The sequence below is a fragment of the Gossypium hirsutum genome, chromosome A06, assembly GCF_007990345.1.
Source record: "Gossypium hirsutum isolate 1008001.06 chromosome A06, Gossypium_hirsutum_v2.1, whole genome shotgun sequence".
In the NCBI taxonomy this organism is placed as follows: Eukaryota; Viridiplantae; Streptophyta; class Magnoliopsida; order Malvales; family Malvaceae; genus Gossypium; species Gossypium hirsutum.
The window spans coordinates 17,162,148-17,183,295 of NC_053429.1; the positions used below are offsets into that span (position 1 = coordinate 17,162,148).

General features: G+C 34.5%; 1 protein-coding gene across 1 annotated transcript; it reads left to right on the forward strand.

Moving 5' to 3' along the window:
* Positions 1-942: 942 nt before the first annotated feature.
* LOC107963551 (transcription factor RAX2) lies at positions 943-2,622 on the forward strand. Its single transcript, XM_041115256.1, has 3 exons — positions 943-1,402; positions 1,609-1,738; positions 1,823-2,622. Exons 1-3 carry the CDS (start codon positions 1,267-1,269, stop codon positions 2,346-2,348), a joined length of 792 nt encoding a protein of 263 aa, XP_040971190.1. The 5' UTR covers positions 943-1,266; the 3' UTR covers positions 2,349-2,622.
* The last annotated feature ends 18,526 nt before the right edge of the window (positions 2,623-21,148 follow it).

The following is a 21,148-nucleotide window of genomic DNA, read 5'->3' on the forward strand; positions in this document are numbered from 1 at the left end:
AACAAAATGGAGCATCAAGCTTGGCTTCTGAAAATAAACAACAAAGTCTTTGGAAGAGTCCCTAGAACTAAAATTACAAAGCAAACAAGGATTACTTTCCTGTGCAACAATTTCCCTCCCTGAAAATGTGGAGCAGTCGGGTCTCCACTCTCCAATAAAATCCTGCAATCATTCACCAGGGTAGGAAAGAAGTAAATTTGAGCAAACTGGATTAATGTGGCTAATGACAAAAGTAGCATCAACTTCCAAAATTAGATTAGCAATGTTGAAGTTTCTTGTGACAACCAGCCATCCATCTTCCTTTGGAATCACGAATAGTAACTCCAGCGCTTGCTGAACCAAGGTTTCCGATCGAAGGTTAAACTTAAGCCACCTTATGTTTGGTGGAGTTCATTTCATTGTGATGAATCTTGGCAGATTAATGGGTTTGATTTCATGGGAAGGTAAACATCTCAGTTGCATTAGCAAGGTCTACTATAAGCTTAGCCTTTGGACTAATAATTTCGGCCCAACTTGTTGTGGTTCAAAATTTTGATTTTATAATCTCATAATTAATTTATGAAGCACTTGAAAATCGTTTTGTGAGAATGTAAATTTGAAGTTTGAAGATAATAATATTGATGAGAATAATTATAAATTCCAACCATGAACAATAAAAACGGATATAAAAGTTAAAAAAAATGTTTATTATCATTATGATCAAAGTCACATAAATAATAAAAAAAATTATCAAATATAATACAATGCACTGAGATGTAAAATTTTTGTGCAAGTAATATATTACTCACATACATGCAATGCAAAGGCTACCAAATATAAAATTAGTTTTATAAAAAATGGGGAACATGGTGAAGCAGAAACCGCCTGAAAGTTGAAGAAAGATAAAAAGAGTTTTGAGTCTTCTGAATGATATCTGCATATGTAAGAAAAAAACCTGCCAACGAGTCTGTACTGCAGCTGACAACAATTGCATGAAATCTCCGTGCTCTCTCATGCACCCGCTTTCACTTCCCTTCATCTCCAACAAACCAAATTTGTTTTGTACGGAGAAAAATATCCTATTGGTTTCTTTTCATTTTTTATATGTATGAACAAGTCAATAAGTCAAGTTCCCTAAAGTTCTTTACCTTGCTAGCTTTAAGACCTTGTCTTCTCTCATACCAAGCACCTCAGCCCTTTTCCCAATCTCTCACTCACTCTCCCTCTCTCAAAGTTTCTCTTTGTGCTTTGCTTGAATTTGTGTGGTCACGACACTAGGTGGCTTCCATGGGAAGAGCTCCATGCTGTGACAAAGCCAACGTGAAAAGAGGGCCATGGTCACCTGATGAAGATGATACCCTCAGAAACTACCTTGCCAAACATGGCACTGGTGGCAATTGGATTGCCCTTCCCCGCAAAGCAGGTCTTTTTCTTCTTTTAACTTTGGGGCTTGGGGTTTAACGCCAATCATGATTTTTCTGCATGGATTAATTTTACTTGTGGTGATTTGAATCAGTTAGTATTAGTGTGATTATACTTGTAGCTCTTTTCAAAGTATACACTATCCTTTTGGACATAAAGTATGTACTTTTTTTTTTTTTCATGTGATAATTAATTTCTATGTTTTAGGCCTTAAACGCTGTGGGAAGAGTTGCCGCCTAAGGTGGCTTAACTATCTAAGACCAGACATCAAGCACGGAGGATTTACGGACGAAGAAGACAACATTATATGCTCCCTCTATGGTAGCATAGGAAGCAGGCAAGTGTTAATTCAACACCTAATTTTGATGGGGGATTTGTTTATATCTGAAAATAACCCAATACTGCAATATTCTTGGTTTAGGTGGTCTTTGATAGCAGCCCAACTGCCAGGCAGAACTGACAATGATATAAAGAACCATTGGAACACCAAGCTGAAGAAAAAACTATTTGCAGCAAAGAGTGGAGTCGACCAAAACAGCAACAATCATGAATTAACAATCACCGACAGCTCCACCACTTCGGTTCCTATTGAAGCTGAGGCTCTTGTTAATGGCAGTACTACAACTACTACATCGTCTTCTTACATGATAAACATGAAATACCAGCAAAATTATGATTATCCAGGGCTGGTTTTGGACCAGATTGATCAGTTTACTCTGCCAGGGCTTATGGAATATAGCATCACCAGTACTGCAAGTGACAATTACAGTATGTCATCATCTTCTCAAGAAGTTTCAATTCTTTGCAATTCGTCTTCCTTTGCCCGGGAGAACAATTCCACGGCTTGGTTTATTGATGGAGGTGCTGAAGATCAAGGAATCTTATTGGACCAGCTTGATTTTGAGGGCCCTCACTATCTTTTTACTGCCTCTGGTCAACAAATATAGTGAAAAGTAGCGAAACTTGCTCCATGCTCAACTTATAAAGCTGGCTAACAGTACTTTATAATATTAACCCAATTGTAGTAATCCATGCATATCAATATAGCCTAGAGTTCATCCAAAATGAAGCATTTTTAAGAAAAGAAGGGAAATTAAGTAGAACTTTTAGGATATATCTAATGGAGACAGTAACTCTTAACGAATTATACTTGGATGTTTCCAAGATTATGTAAAGTTTAATGAAACACATTGTGAATAATTAGTAGCGTGGGTTGTGATATTTCCTAAGTTCTTATTTAATGTACTACAATATGTCAACGTTAAGTACACATGAATTATTATATAAAATTATTATTTTAGTAGGTATTTACATTGAATAAAATCGGTTTGACTTTTTGTGAAAGGTTCATGACTAAATTCAATTAAATGTGTCAAAAATCAAGAAGAAATATCTAATTTGTTATTTTCATATTGGAAATGAATTTGGAATTATAATTTCATACTATCCTTTTTCTTTAAAAATAATAATGAATAAATAAAGGGTAAATTTAGAAAAAGTTGTAAACATTAATGAAGTTTAGTTGATGGTTAAGGTGAAGTGTTGATGAAGTTGAGGGAAGGCAGTCAGCAAATTTAATTGCTTCATGATAAATCACGAAACTTGCGTTGGTTGAGCTTGACCAAATTCAACATTGAAGCAAAACGTCTCCATCCGGCACATGAATGCATCCATGTATGACACTCTTACACCCTTCTTCTTAATGTACCTATTTAAAATTCCATTTTCTAGTTTAGGATAATTAATTTTCTATTTAACTAGTCTTTTCAGAGTCTTTGAAATCAGGTTTATATCCACATCAGGCAAGTTCCAGCAGTCAAGTCTTGAACCATGGGCGTCATTAAGGATCCTAAATCTTATATTCTTATATTACCAATCATCCCCCCGTGAATATTCGTCAGGGTGAAAATCAACCCTAAGTCAAAGTTGTTCTTATCATGTTTGTCTAGTGTTTTATGAAGAAGCATGTGTTCTATCTAACCTAACCTAACCTAACCTGAGTTGATTTGTTTATATATTAATGGCCACAAATCTTCAAACTCCTGTTCTGAATTTCATAACCATAGTGAAGAAACTTTATTTTTGCGTTTTGGAAACGGTCAGTCTGAACGAAAACCCAAGCCTCGTGGGGTCTAAATGGTTCACATAAAGTTTCTTATCTATTTGGACAAGTTTTCACCATTGGTTTGTTAGGAGAGAAAAAATTATTATAAAAAAGTGTTAATTATAAAGAATTCATATTGCTCAATAAATAAATAATAATGGTTAGACATATTTTTACGTTAATCCGTGCAATTGGCTTATAATTGACGTTAGACCGAAGCATGGAGGCAATGTGGTGTGGACAACAAAGGGAAGCTTGATTATGGAGATTATTTTGGGATAAATGCTTCTGTATTTAATTTTTTAGAAAATCCTCTTGAAAGATAAGTACTATTGTCGAAACTATTTTTTGGAAACGGGGTCGAGTCCATATTTTGAAAAAAAAACGAAAATTGAGAGTCGCCACCAATCTTTTTTGTTTAGGTGTGATCGGATCAACTAGAAATTTGGTCATTTTAATAAAACAATTAGATTTACTAAAACAACGATTTTGGTCTATAAAATTTGAGAAAACGGGTTCGGGAGTCGGTTACGTACGAGAAAAGATTAGCACTCTTGTAACGCCCAAAATTGGTGTCTAATTGATTAATTAATGTCTTAATGTCGAAATTTAAAAACTCGAAAAGAATTTAGAATACGATTCCTCTTCTTATTAATGTTAATTTTGCAAAGATATTTAGATAAATCGAAGCAGATGTTAAAGACCTTCTCGTCCCAAAGTAATAAAATGTCACATCCAATACATTAGGACACAACACTTTAAACCCTCGAGTGTAAGCTGGTCTTTGGATTTTCAAAACTCATGCACCTTGATTTTAGAAGGTTATTCGGTTATTTGGGTCAAGCGAAAAAAAATCGAAACCCAGCACGTTAGGGCACGATCTCTCGAATCTCAAAAAAACAGAATATTGCCTTTATTTTTTTAAGAATCCTTTTTATGAATTTTGGTAAAAGTTGGTGAAATACTTAAAAATGATATACGAGTAGATTATTTAATTATACTTAAAAAGAAATCGTTTCAAACAAGAAGAGGGTCATATGTGACTAATAAGGATAGTGCAACATAGATTTGAAATAACAATAGCACAGTATGCATAATATAACATATATAGCCTAAATATTAATAAATCACAAAGTTAATATGCATGAATGACAATATTTATAACAATGAAATAATAATGATAACAATAATAATAACAATAATAATAAATCTAAATTTTGAAGGTACATGAAAAGTAGTAAGTAGATAAATAAAAAAGGGAAAGTAAAATGACAATGGCAAGGGCAAAAATAAAATAAAAAAGCTAATTTAAAAAAGAATGAGTAAATAAATAAATAAAAGTTAATACGAATTTTATTTAAGGAGAAATCAATTAAATAAATAAATAAGATTTTAAATAATACATTAAATAAAATCATATTTAAAATAAATAACTAAATAAACAAAAGGGATAAAATAAATAAAAAGAGTCCAAATCTTAAGATAATAAGGACTTGATTGTAGTTAAAATGAAATTTAGGGTCCAGAATTAAAATAAAATAAATGCAAGGATATAAAAGATTCAATTGGAATCTAAATAAAACTTCAGGTAAGCATTCGAAATAACAAAAACGGAATAAGGGACCAATTCGCAATAAGCTGAAAATTCCAGGGAGCAAAAGAGCAAATGTCCTTGGTAACTATGCGCAATGTTTTATCTGGCAAGGCGACGGATTAAAATAAAAATGAAACAAAATTAAAGGGGCAAATTGGTAAAAATAAAAAAGAAAAAAAGATTAGATTGTGGCGCGTCGCAAAAGTAGAAGGGCTGATCGCGTAAATAGCCCAAAAGTTGCAAAAACACGAGGATCCCTTTGTGGAGCGGGTCGGATCTCTGGTTGTCATGCCAAACGGCGCCGTTTTGGCGCTAAAACACCCTAACTGAAACGACGTCGTTTTGCTTAGGTTATAAAAGCTAATTTTTGATTCAAAAAAAACTCATTCAGCTTCTATTTTGGAAAAAAATTCAAAAGCCCTCTCACACACTCTCTCGCGCTCCATAATCTGATCACCGGACCGACGTCATCCGAGGTAAAATTTTATTTTTTATATTTTATATATAAATATATATACTGTTTTTAAAAGATAAACTAGAGAAAACATGTATAAAATAGATTCGAAAAGAAAAGAAAGAAAATAAAATAAAAAAGAAGAAAAGAAAAAATAACAGTAACCTTTGTTTTTTTTCGAATCTCTTTTGTAGATTTGCTATTGTGTTTTTTTAAATCTCCTTTTTTTTGTATTGATTGTCTAAAAAAAATCCCCCTTACATTCGAAATGTGATGGCCTTTATAGCCATTTTACAATGCCCTTTTTTTTAATCTATTGCTTGCGTGTTTGTTTCATTTTTGTAGGTTCGTTGATGGTGGTGGAGCAGGTGGCTGACAGAGGAGTGGCGGCAGGTGGTGTTGGCAGACCTAGGTGCGCCGCACCTAGGGTTTTTTTGTTTCTTTAGTTTTAGGTATTGGGCTACGGTTTGAAACTGGGCTTAGTTGGGTTTGGGTAGTTGATTTAGGTTTGGGTTTTGGGTTTGTAATTGGCTGATGGGTTTTTAGTCTGGGTTTAGGATTGGCTTTGTTCATGGGCCCGGGCAAAATTTGGGCTGTACAACTATTATTGATAATTTTATCATTTTCTGATTTTATTTTGTATTATCTTTATCATTTTTATAGAGAAAGTTTGGATAAAACTCTTCTTTTTAAAGGAAGAATTCAGCATCTCCCAAAGAAAATGAGAAGACCCTTTCTAAAAGTGAATATTTTAATTTCGATATTCATGATTAATTTTCTTATTTTCTGGTCAGATATTTCAATTTTTCTAAGATTATTAGATTAAAGCACTCTTCATATTTTTTTCAACCTTCTATTTATAGGATTAGATTTTTACACCTATTATTATTCTTAATATTGTTTCTAGTTTGAGTTTATTGGTCGATATTTAAGATGAATTGTTAGTTAAAATGAATAGATATGTAATTGTCTTTTTGTTCTAACAAATAGTAACAAATTGACATAATTTTATTGAAATAATGAGATTGAGTTGTGCTATAAAAATGAATAATCTAATTTAAATGAAAAATTGAGTTTATTGACTAGAGTTAGTTGTTTTTAATTCATAAGGCTTTTGGTGAATTAAACTCTAAAAGCATCTCACGATTGTTCGATCAGAAATGGTTAATTGTTTGAGTTGTTCTATGAGTTAATTGATCATCTAAGGAAAGATTGGTGACTTGAAATTATTCTTTGATTGCTATAATTGACTTATTAATAAGTAAAAAAAACATTATACAATCCAAGATCAATACCGAAATTAATATTGCACTTAAAGTTGAACTTTGTATGCATTTTACATCTAAAGATCATGTTCGTTTGAGCATGGCAGATTCTGGCCTGGTCCCTTCTCGTACTATCGAGTTTTTTTTTTGTACCTGCAATTCATAACAACACACGTAAGTTCTAATGAACTTAGTGAGTTTTCATACCTTATTATCCAACGCTATCACACTTGTATTTCATGGCTCAGAATTCACGTTTGATATGTCTGAATTAGGATGTTACGCCAATCTCATTGGCGTAGTATTTATATAACATGAATTGGCTCACTTGTACTTGGCATATCATCTTCAATGATATCATTGCTTATTTATTCACGCACCCTGAAGAACAATTCATTTTACTTGATTGTACTTGATCTACTATTGACGACTTGAAAATAAAAGATTTCATGTATAGCTATGCGAAGCCTTGCGCACATAAAGCTTCAACTAGTCAGATTTCATAGATGTAATACTAGAATACAAATTTAATTGCAATTGATCTCTTGATGGATTATCTTTGCGAATTCTAACTTTACTAGTTGCTTTTGTGAATTCTTATGTATCTATTTCCTTAAGAGGAAATCCTTACGGATTCTTACTTGTGAACTTGCAAAAGATAACTCATAGATAATTCCCATAGTACGTCTTGCACCAATAATTATAGAACCAAATAAGATCGATCTTGGTGAATAGTCCCTGTTGCAACTGCTATTAGCAGCTTGTCTTAACAGACTCAGATTCGTATTACGATCCTCATGGATTCATGTTTTGGAATCAAATATGTGGGTTCATGTGTTATGAAACATACCAGCAGATTCATAAGGAAGACCCCATTACGGATTAATAAAGTCTACTCATCTCAATCAAGTAGATAGATCTGGCGGTCTGTCTCATCCTGCCTCTGTTTCACAATAACAGAACCCATTCTTGGTGATCTTCTCTTTAAACAGATAACATGTAGATAGATTCTTAAGAGCGAATCCCCTATTTGTGGAATCATACATATTAGATAGTTATGACAGATTTTCATATTTTTCATATACGGTCTTACACACACAGATAACTCGCACATTTGGTTTTGCGCATAATAATATATTACAAGAGAATAAACTCATTTGTGGCGGACTTATTTTGCGGATCCCATATTTGTAGAGACATAGATGCAAACACACATATATATATGGATTATATACGCGATTTTATCTTGCGAATCTCCACTGGATTATGCCATCTAGGCACGTCTGGCGGATTCATAAATGTGAACTATTTCATGGAATTTCTTGGATCTTGTCATGGCCATGGACTCGGATTCATTCGTATGTCTCAAAAGGGCTCTCATATATTGGTGCGCATCTTTCTCTGTACAGTCCGTCGAACCTCCACAAAGCGACATATTAATAACATACATTTTTTATATAGCCCGCCCGAACCTCCGCAAATCATCTTTGTTAATTCAAACACAAGTGCTTCCCCGCAAGGCCGAAGTCATTCGCCTATTCCAGTTTGCATTTACATGCCCTACCAGAGACAAATCACATATCATAATCCCTTCACCGTCTCCAGTCTCAATCACACATCGTCAGATCTCTACAACTCTACATATTATTCATACACACGCATTTCATACACAAACATCCAACCAATACTAAAGTTCATGCATGACACACATTACGCCAAACATTTCTTATTCTCGAACAAGTAATTTATCATAGTCATTTGTTGACAATGGTCATATTAATCATTAAGAATAAACAATGGTGACAATGAGGTAAAGTAGGATTGCATTGAGTGAACGGATTTAATTCAAAGGAATTAAGGATATCATATGAGGATAGCACACATATGATGAGATCATTGGACAAAACAGTTGGATGATTTACTTTCATAAAGAGTATACAATAAGGAGTTTTCAATCATGGTACTTCTTGTGGACTGATTCCATGATTAAGTAATTGTGAATTATCGGAACGCTTCTAGATATAATTGCAATTACTAGAGCCTAATTGTATATGTCTGATTGGTCTCCCCGCTCGTAACACCTCTAACCCATATTCGTCGTTGGAATAGGGTTACAGAGTATTACTTGAATTTACAAATGAAAATAGATATTTAATATCATTTAAATATTCATCTAAGAAAACTAATCATAATCAATCATTTTGTCCATTATATGAGCCATTGAGGCCCAAAATATGCACTAGAAACAAGTCGGCACTAAACCGAGTACTCAAAAAAATTTTCGCAAAATTTTAAAATTTTCCAAAGTACAGAGGACACACTCCCGTGTGGCCAGGCCGTGTAGGCATTCGAAGTAGGGCACATGATCGTGTCCCAGACCGTGTCCAAATTAGGGTGCTCAATGAATTGGGTCACATAGCCAAGCCACATGTCCGTGTGCTAGGCCGTGTGAGCATATTGACTTGCATTAATAAGGTACAGGGGTCACACGACCAAGTCACAAGCCTATGTGCTAGGCTGTGTGAAAATTTTTGGGTATTCTGTTTTGAAATTTTAAAGATGCAGGAGACATATGGCTAAACCACATACCTATGTGCTAGGCTGTGTGTCACACACGACTGAGACATACGCCCGTGTCTCTACCTGTGTGGACGAAAATAGGCCATTCCTAAGGCCACATTTCTCACCCAAATTGTCATCCACCTACATTAACACTTTAACACTTTCACAAGTCAATACCAAAACATCCAAATCAAGCGAAAACTAAGTCTTATGCATGACATATCATCACATATATTCAAGTATCGAATCTTACCAGATTACCATACACATATATATATGCTTATTTATAGCAAACTTACTACTTCAAAACCAACATCAACATACCTATGTGATTTTCTTCATTTAATCATTTCAAACACATATCAACCATGTCCATCACAAACTATTCCAATGGCTATTTACAGTAAAATACTTATAAGCCTACATTGGTCAAATTTCCCTATACATGCCATTATAAACAAAATTAGTTTTCTATATATACCGAAGTGGGCCGATGGATAGTGTGATGATATCTCTGCCAAGCTTCCAACCCAACGAGCTTCTAAATTACTATAAAATAGAGAAAAATAAAGCAGAGTAAGCTTTAAAGCCTAGTAAGTTCGTATAACGGGAAATGAACTTACCATTCATTTACATTTAAGTTAAGCATACAAAATACATCCAAAGCAATTTGGCCAATAGCTTATACACATATCCTCAGCAAATATGTTAGTCATGTATTTCACATGAATTTAAAGAAACGTGTATGAGCTCATCAAATATCAAATTTCCATGTTCACAAACTTTCTAAATCTTGTGTTCATACATCAATTCCATATATTTTAGGTATATACTGGTATAATTCATTTCAATTTCATGTTATCTCAAGTCAGAACTTTGCCCGTTGAAGCATTTATAATATCGATGGATACATGGGTAGAACACATGAAGTGTACAAATCTGTAATCCGTCAATTCATATTTGAGAATGCTCATTATGAGCACTTAAACAGGAAGCTCATATGAGCTAATATCGGGAAGTTCAAGTAAGCCAATATCGAGAAGCTCTGGAGAGCCATTAATAGGTAAACTCATAATAGCCAGTTATCGAGAAGCTCTGAAGAGCCAATTATCGGGAAGCTCATAAGAGCCATAATGGGAAGCTCACAAGAACCATATAATAGGAAACTCCAGTGAGCCATACATCGGAAAGCTCATACGAGCTGCGGTGTGTCCACAACACATGCAAGATCACAACTAATCAGGATGCTCCGAAGAGTTATTAACGAGAAGCTCATGAGAGCCAAATATCGGGACGCTTGTAAGAGCTATAGTGTGTCCGCAACACATGCAGGATCACAGCCAATCGAGAACCCCGTATCCATCAAATTTTATTTATTCAAACAGGACTTAATACTTGTCGGTCATTGTTGGTTATGTAATTAATAAATACACATAGCAATTTATACAAATTTCATATATGGCATTTGCACCATTCATCACAACATTTAATTCAAACATATATAAATACAATTTAGTTACACAAACTGACCTCGACAAGTGTACGTGTACGCAAAATCTAATCCAATATTTTTTCTTTTCCTCGATCTAACTCCATATTCAGTTTGTCCGGATTTAATTAAGCCAAAATAGCTTGTTTGAACTCAATACCCATAACTAGGGTTTCCATGCATTTTTATTTGGGAAATTGATATAAAATGATGCTATTTTGTTATTTAATTAATTTATCATCTTTATTTTTTTATCTTTCCAATTTCATCATTTTCTTTATTAAATTTTCCAAGGATGAATCATTATACTTATCTACTAGCTCTTCTTAATGGTCTATTTGCCATATAAGGATCTCTAATTTTGAATTTCATAGCTATTTGATCCCTTAAGCTACTAGAATTTAACTTTTTCACTTTATGCAATTCGGTCCTTTTCATCAAATTAAACATGTAATCGGTAAAATTTTCTTTAAGAAAATTTCATACGACATTTCTACCATAATGTAGATCATGAAATAATATTAAAATTATTTTTCTTCCGGACTTGGATTCGTGGTCTCGAAACCACTGTTTCGATTTCATTGAAAATGAGCTATTACAATTCTCCCCCTTAAAGAATTTTCGTCCTCTCAAATATTACCAGTAAAGTGGTTTGGATATTGCTTTCTCATAGTTTCCTCAGGTTCCTAGGTAGCTTCTCCTATACCGTGTCGTTGCCAGAGAACTTTCACTAAAGCTACCTTTTTTATTTCTCAATTCTTTTGTCTCACATGCCAGAAATTTGATTGGTTCTTCACTGTAAGTCATGTCAGGTTGAATTTCAATATCTGTTGGAAAAATAACGTGTGAAGGATCTGACTGATACCTTCGTAACATAGACACATGAAAAACATTATGGATCTTTTCTAATCCTGACGGTAAAGCCAATCGATATGCAACAGGTCCAATTCTTTTAGTAATCTCATATGGCCCGATAAATCGTAGACTCAGTTTTCCTTTACGGCTAAACTGAAAAACTTTCTTCCAAGATGAAACTTTCAAGAATATCTTGTTGCCAACTTGAAATTCTATTTATTTTCGTTTAAGATCCGCATAAGATTTCTGACGATCAGATGCTGCTTTTAAACTATCCCAGATTACTTTCACCTTCTCTTCGGTTTCACGGATCAGATAAACTCTATGTATCTTTTTCTCACTGAGCTCAATCCAATACAACAGAGTTCTACATTTACGACCATACAAAGCTTGATACGGTGTCATCTTGATGCTTGAATGATAACTATTGTTATATACGAATTCGACTAACGATAAATATTTCTCTCAATTGCCTTCGAATTTTAATACACAGCACCGAAACATATCTTCAAGAATCTGAATTACAAGCTCTGACTGACCATCGGTCTGAGGATGAAATGCAATACTGAAATGTAATTGTGTACCCAGAGCCTTTTGTAACTTATTCCAGAATCGGGATGTAAACCGTGGATCTTTGTCTGAAATAATGGAGATGGCACTCTATGTAGCCTGGCAATCTCAGAAACATATAGTTTTGCTAATCTGCTCAGGGAGAAATCCATACATATCAGAATAAAATGTGCAGGCTTCGTCAAACGATCGACGATTACCCAAATGACATCTTTCTTTTTCGGAGATAGGGTAACCCTGATACAAAATTCATAGTAACTCTTTCCCATTTCCATTCCAGTATCGTGACTGGCTGTAATAATCCTGAAGGTACTTGATGTTTCACTTTAACTTGTTGACATATCAAAAATCTAGATATGAATTTAGAAATATCATGTTTCATTCCTGGCCACCAGTACATCTGTTTTAAGTCATTATATATTTTATTACTCCCCGGATGAATAGACATGTTACCACTATGAGCTTAATGAAAAATTTTCTGTACAAGCTTCGAATTCTTCGGTACAATCTGAAATTCTAAAATTTTTAATAACAGATAATCATTGGGTCTAATCTAAAATTCTAAATCGGAAGTCAACTCACATTGTACTCTTTTAGCCTGTAACTCATCATTATTTTTCTTAGTTTCGGAAATTTGCTGTAGAAATGTCGGTCTAGCTTTTAACTCAGCTAAAATTGAGCCATCATCAGACAATAATAATATGGTATTCATTGCTCGCAAGGCAAATATAGACTTTCTACTCAGAGCATCTGCAACTACATTTGCTTTTCCCGGATGATAATCGATAACCAAGTCATAGTCTTTTAACAAGTCAAGCCACCTGCGTTGTCTCAAATTCAAATATTTTTGCGACATTAAGTACTTTAAGCTTTTATGATCAGTGAATATATGATATTTTTCACTGAACAAATAGTGTCACCAAATTTTCAGAGCAAAGACAATTGTTGCTAATTCTAAATAATTTATTGGGTAATTCTTTTTATGTGTTTTAATCTGTCTAGAAGCAAAGGCTATTACTTTACCTTCTTGCATCAAGATATAGCCTAAACCATTCAAAACGCATCACTGTAAATTCCAAATTCCTTACCTGATTCAGGCTGAACTAGAACTGGTACTTCAGTCAATAAGGCTTTCAACCGGTCAAAACTTTGCTGACATTTACCAGTCCATTCAAACTTTACATCTTTCTATAGTAGCTTTGTCATCGGTGAAGCTATCATCGAAAACTCTTTTACAAATCTTCGATAATATTCAGTTAATCCCAGAAAACTTCTGACTTCAGATACATTTTTCGGTGGTTTCCAATTAACAATAGCTGAAGTTTTGTTTGGATCCATTCTAATGCCTTCAGCAGATACTATATGTCCAAGAAAACCAATTTCTTGAAACCAAAATTCACGTTTGCTAAATTTAGAAATTTAGTTGTTTCTCACGCAGAGTTTGCAGAACAATTATCAAATGAACAGTATGCTCAGTTTCATCTCGAAAATATACCAGAATATCATTAATAAACACCACAACAAATCTATCCGGATACGATCTGAAATTCTATTCATTAAATCCATAAATACTGTAGGTGCATTTGTCAAGCGAAACAGCATCACAAGAAATTCATATTGTCTGTACCTGGTTCTGAATGCTATTTTTGGTATATCCGAGTCTTTCACTTGTAACTAATAATAACAAGAATAAGGATCAATCTTTGAAAATACTGTATCACCTTTCAATTGGTCAAACAAATCATCAATGCGAGGTAGTGGATACTTATTCTTAATTGTAACTTGGTTGAGCTATCTGTAATCAATACACAATCATAGGGATATATCCTTTTTTCTTAACAAACAGAATTGGTGCACCCTAGGGTAAAGAACTAGGTCGAGCAAAACCCCTGTCAGTCAGTTCTTACAATTGTGCTGTTTAACTCTTTTAATTCTATAGGGGTCATTCTGTATGGTACTGGAGATATTGGTGTTGTCCCTGAAACAAGATCTATAAAGAATTCAACTTTTCTGATCGGCGGTAATCTGGGTAACTCTTCTGAAAACACATCAGGATGCTCATAAACTGCTGACATTGATGCGGTTGTTAAAAGCACCAAAAATATCCTATCCCTATAAAATAATGAAAATAATAACATAATGGAAGTAGGGTCAAATCCTCAGGGACCGGATTTGCATAAATTCTTGTTCCTCGAAATGCCGGACAGAATTGTGCCCAAGAAAACCTGTATACCTAGAAAAAAAAACAGAATTTAAAGTTTGGTTGAATTGAAATTACGAAAATTAAAATTAAAATTGTAATGAAAGACGATTTAAGTAAGAGAAAGTTCTTTATAGCGAGATTCTAGCCTCCAGTTATCTCGATCCTAATTGGGTTCAATCCTCGGGTTTTAGGTAATCATTCTCAAATAGAATAAGCTAGTTATAGTGGAAAATGATGCCTATGACCACTAGTTCCAAGATTTTAGACTTACGATTTAGATGAACCTGACTCTAGCTAACTATTGCTTTTGTGGGACCATCTTTTGCTAGACCATGTTATCCATTTTTATTACATAAAAGTCTGCAGGAAATTTAAGTTCGTTGACTTTCACCAATACATCCTCAAGGACTCCTTCTGGATGCACAATAGACCTATCTGCTAATTGAATGATAGCAACTATTTTTGTCAAAAGACATGTGTTAAGTAATTCATAAATAAAAAAGACATGACATTTATGGAGGCCCCTAAATCACACATAGCTTTTTTGATTCCTAAGTGGCCTATTTTGCATGGTATTGCAAACATGCCCTTATCTTTGCATTTTTTTAGCATCTTCTGCTGTAATACTGCAGATACATTCTCACCAACGCTTACTTTTTCATTACCAGTTAATTTTCGCTTGTTGGTGCAGAGCTCTTTAGGGAACTTGGCATATTGTGGAATTTTTTTGATGGCATCCAACAGTGGTATATTGATCTTGACATTTCTGAATGTTTCGAGGATCTCCTTGTCCTCTTTACCTTTTCGACATTGGTTCAATCGTCCTGGAAATGGAGGTTAAATTTTAGGCAATGGAGGTTTCGCTCGGACCTGTTCATCATTTTTGGGCTTTTTTCAAGCAAAATCTTGGCCGAGATTTCTGCCAGGAATTGGTTCCAATACTTTTCCACTTCGTAACATCACTACATTTACGTGTTGCCTTGGATTAAGTTCTGTTTGTGACAGTAGCTTCCCTTGAGAATTCATTTTCTCAATTGATGTGGACAATTCTCTTATAAACGCCTCGGTTTTCTATTGAAAATCCTTTGTTTCTTTTTGGAAATTAAGAGTTTGCTGCTGGAAATCAAGGAAATTAGCTGCTAATTTATTGACCATGGTTTCTAGAGAGTTACCAGAATCTCGTGGCTGTTGTGGAAACCAATTTTGATATGGCTGGTTAACGTGGGTTGGCCCCATAACTCAAGTTAGGATGGTCCCTCCATCTTGGGTTGTAGGTATTAACGTAAGGTTCATATCGCCTTTGTGGTAGCCTAGGAAAATTTCTCACAGCTTCCAAATGAGCCATAGTATCATCATACAAACTAGGTCATGCATCATTTGTATGCTCAAGTGTAGCACATATTTCGCATAGTCGGGCTGATCTTACTTTTTCTGTAAAAATAGAATTCACAGTATTAGTAAGTCTATCAACTTTATCTTCTAAGGTTAAATTACTTAGCTGGTGAACCCTTCTAGTGGGCTCACGATTGGCTTGAAATTGTTGAGTATTTGTAGCCATCGTGGATATCAAGTCCCTTTCTTATTGAAGAGTCATGTTGACCAAAACTCCTCCACTGGCAGCATCTACCATATTCACCTCTATGGGCTTTAAGCCTTCATAAAAGTATTGGAGTAGAGACTGTTCTGTTATACCATGTTGTAGGAAACTTGCACACAACTTCTTGAATCACTTCCAATAATCGTAAAGAGACTCCACTTCTTTTTGCCTTATCCCAACGATCTCCCTTCTTAATTCAGCTGCACGTGATGCTGGAAAAAACCTGTTGAGAAACAAACGAGAAAGATCAGCCGAAGTTGTAATAGATCCAGAGGGTAGATAAAATAACCATTCCCTAGCAGAATCTTCTAGGGAAAAAGGGAAATCACGAAATTTGATTTGTTCCTCAGTTGCCCCCTGAGGTTTCATACTAAGACAAACCATATGAAACTCTTTCAGATGTTTGTGGGGAATTTCATTTTGCAACCCATGAAAAGTTGGCAGCAACTGGATTAAACCTGACTTCAGTTCAAAATCAATATCCATAGTAGGATACGCAATGCACAATGGCGGTTGTTCTGCCGGAGCTTCGGCCAGTTGCTAAATCGTTTGAGCCATTGGTTGATGTGCTAGATTCGGGTTTTCGTTAACCCTAACGTTAAACACTTCTTCTGGTGAATCGACTTCTACTTTTTCGCTTTCAAGTGTTTGACTAGGGTTTTCGTTAACCCTAGACTCAACTTCGTTGTCAACTTCGATTTCTGGTAGTGGGTTACTCTGAGTCCCAACTACTCCTGACTTCTTTTTCTGTAACTTTGTCTCCTTGATATTAGCTCTTGTAATCTTCTATATTTCTAAATCAAACGTAAGAATACTTGGAGCAGATCTGGTCATAAGAAACAAAGAAACAAGATTAGTACATTACCAGTCCTCGACAACAGCGCCAAAATTTAACGCGATTGTTAAGAGCACGAAAAATATCCTATCCCTATAAAATAATGAAAAGAATAGTACAAGGGAAGCAGGGTCAAATCCTTAGGGACCAGATTTGTACAAGTTCCTATTCTTCGAAATCCCGAGATAGAATCGTGCCCAAGAAAACCTGCGTACCTAGAAAAAAATAAAAATAAAAAGCAGAATTAAAAGTTTGATCGAATTGAAAATATGAAAATTAAAATTAAAATTGTAATGAAAGACAGAGTTGAGTAAGAGAGAGTTCTTTATGGAGAGATTCCAACCTCCGGTTGTCTCGATTTCAATCCTCGGCTTTTAGGTAATCTTTTTCAAATAGAATAAGCCAATTATAGTGGAAGAGGACGCCTCTGACTAGGGGTGAGTATTTGATCAAGTCGAGTCGAATCGAATCAAAAAATTTTGAGTTAGTTGAGTTGACGAGTCCTATTGTAGCAACCAAAATCAATTTGAATTTTTTTCGAGTTGGATCGAATTGAGTCAAAAAATTTCAAGTCAAGTCGAGTCGAGTTAACGAATCCTATTATTTATACTCAATTTTGTGTTTACATGAACCGATTATTTAACTAGTAAACAAAGTAGAAAATTATTTAACTATATAAATAATATAATGGTTTTGCCTTTTAACTTAATGACTAAACATTTATCAAAACAACGTAGTTTTTCCTTTTAACTTAATGGTTTTGACTTTTAACTTTAGAAAAGCTAAACATTTATCAAAATGGTGTAGTTTTGTCTTTTCTTATTCAGATTTTCAGATAACTCGAATTGTGTAATTCATATTCGAGTTAAACCGAAAAACTTAATTTTTTATTCAAGTTGATCCAAATAACTTGATTAACTCAAATAACTCCAACTATTTAATTCAGAATTTGAAAAATTTATCTAGTTTTTCAAATTGAATTGGATTTTGCTCACCCCTACCTAGGACCACTAGTTCCAAGATTTTAGACTTATGATTTAGAGGAACCTGATTCTAGCCAAAAATCTTTCTTGTGGGACCATCTTATGCTAGATCATCACTTCTCAATGGCGAATGCCACACCATTTTGTCTCTTAGGCTTGCCAACCTCTGACGCAGTAAGCGAACGAATCGACTGTGTAACCTTCCCAAAACATACAAAGTGGTCGCCTTAGCACAAGATGAAAAGATCACTTTTGAAGGGACATGGACGACAGTGACAGTCCCATAATGCGGAGAAGCAATGAATACTCTTTGAGAAGGCTAAGCACGGATCTAAGCCTCATGAACCTTTTTTGGGGAATTTTGACAACCTTTGGCTAGATAAATTTAGTGGCTCATGCTTTTTGGGAAAATAGAAATAAACTTAATAAAAATAGAATTTTATTGAATAAAGAAAAGAAAAAAGGCTAAGCTTTTTGGGAGAGAGAGTTTACAGAAAAGATCAGTGAAATTTGTGTCACTCAATCCCTTATTTATAGTACTAGGAAACCTAGTCTATTCCTACTTAAACCTAGTCTATTCCAGCCCATTTTATCTTTAAATTCACGCTTTTTGCCCCCAAATTTTCTTTTGCCTTCAATTTTGTCTCTGTAAGTTAAAAAACCATAAGTAGCTCAAATTAGTAGGATCATACTCAAAATAAATGTGTAATTAATACATAAAAATATGTCATTCTAGAGTATTATCAAATTCCCCCTACTTAACCCATGCTTGCCCTTAAGTATGGTTCCTATCCACTATGAAAATTAGATTTTTGCCATGAAAGGAATATCACTCCAAAATTTTATAAAAATCAGGCTTAATGCATATGAAAATAAAGAGAACCTTTTGCTTGCTATAAGTAAATCTAAAAAAGTATTCCAATTTAATCATACAAAAATCAAAATTGATTTGGATTATTTCACGAAAATTAGGTAATTTACTAAAACTTATCAAGACACCCTATTTGTTTCCACCTTTAGTCCCCTAATGCAATTTTATTAATACGTTTCTTTTGTTTTTATTTTTTTATTTTTATTTTTTTCTCTTTTTTTTTGCTTAAGAATATATTGAACTTTTTGACGAGAAGAGAGGTGACAGCTAAGCACCTCACCCTGGTTACTCAGCACAACATACTCCTAATTTATTATATTTTTCTTAAGAACATGTCGAACTTTTTGACGCGAAGAGAGATGACAGCCAAACATTCCACCTCGATTACTCAGTCCAACACATTCCTAAAAAAATTGTTTAATTCTAGTTAGTGGATTTTACCTAAGACGTCACACAACCTTTTGACGCGAAGTAGGATGACAACCCAAGCACCTTACCCCGGTTACTCAGCCAGTCACGTTTTTAAGCTACACTCATAACCACAGAGTGATTAAAATTTATTATAATGAAACAAAATTTTAATTAGGAGGACTAGGAAAACAATCAAGTGTCAAAAATAAGTTTCAACAACCACCTAATAGTCATGAACATAATTTTAGCATAAAATTATATTAAGTGTCCTCTTTGTATTTAGATTTAATCAATTTTACTATAAGCAAGATAGGGTTAACTCTATTAATCATAATTATTTTAGCCTAATAAAAATAAAACAATGGAGACGAAATCAAACTTAACAAAATCATAACTAACTCAGTAGACAAGAATCATGCTCGCAGGTCAAATAGTGGGCAAGTCCTGGTAAAAATATTGGGCATGAAAAGAGTCAGAATATTCTAAAAAAATAAACATGGGCAAAACGAGCACAAAGCAGTAGAAATAGTAACACAACAGTAAAATCAGCAGATAAAATGACAGAAATAATGAGGAATGCCTCCCCCTACTTGAAACACATTGTCCTCGATGTGAAAGAAAAAGGAAACAGAAAAATAGGTGAAAGTAAAAGGGTTTAGAAAAACTCCCCATGTAGTTATTGTCGTTCACACATAGCTGCAAGGAAGGGAAGGTTTGGCGTCGTGTGGAGAAGAGGAGGGTGATGAGGTGGGCGAGTCGCATGGTGGAGATGGAGATGGAGACGACGTGGGCGAGTCCTTACCATGGTGTTTGAAAAATCGGTGGTGGGGGATAAGGAAGAAGGTGCGGCGGCTGGTGGGGGTTTAGGTGAAAAATAGGATTAAGGTTTGGGAATGTATAGGTAGAGTGGTTGGCTGAAGGGTGGGGTGTTTGGATGCAGTTTTGGTTTGTATAAAGTAGGGATGTGCTATTCTTACTTGGAATAGGGATAGAATGATGGATGTTTGTGAAAGTATGCCAATTCTTAAGTTTTTTTCTCGCCGGTTTACCTAGACAGAAGAAGAGAAATTTATTAATATCCAAACAAAATAAAGTAATAAACAATAAAATAAAATAATAAATAATAAAAGAAAAATAAAAAAAAAATTGGGTTGCCTCCCAACAAGTGCTTATTTAACGTCGCTAGCTTGACGCCTCAATTAGTATTGGGGCTGTTTTAGCGGAATTCTTTCGTTTGTATGGGCTTAAAAATCCTCATTTTTTTATCACATCAACCATTTTTGGGTTTAATAATCCCTGCGTCTCTTTCTTTGGTTTCGTATTTTCCTCCAAGAAAATCTTATGTGAGCCTGTTAGAGGATTAATCCCTTTTAAGTCGGCAATAGTCTCATCATTCTCCAAAAATATGCGCTTGAGATGCTCGGGAAGTGGTTTTAATTTCAGATCTGGTGCCTACATAACAGAAGGTAGAACTTTAGCATCCATAGAAGCCAATAATTCATTAACAGATTCAAAATCATCAAACATGGTTTTAGATTTATCTCCATAAGTCGACTCAAATGTTTTTTCTACTAATGAGTCAATAATGTCAACACGGTTCACGTTTAATGTTTTACATGGGTGACTAATAGCATCGTAAACATTAAACTTTACGATCTCCCCATCAAACTTCATCGTGAGGGTTCTGCTACGCACGTCAATCTTAGTGCTAGCGGTACTAAAGAAATGTCGGCCTTGCAAGATGTCTGAAGATCTAGGAGTATTATCCTCTTCCATTTTTATCACATAAAAGTCTGTAGGAAATATAAGTTCATTGAATTTTACCAATACGTCCTCGAGGACTCCTTCGGGATGCACAATAGACCTGTCTACTAATTGAATGATAACACCTATTTTTTTCAAAAAACTCGTGTTAAGTGATTCATAAATAGGAAAAGGCATGACATTTATGGAG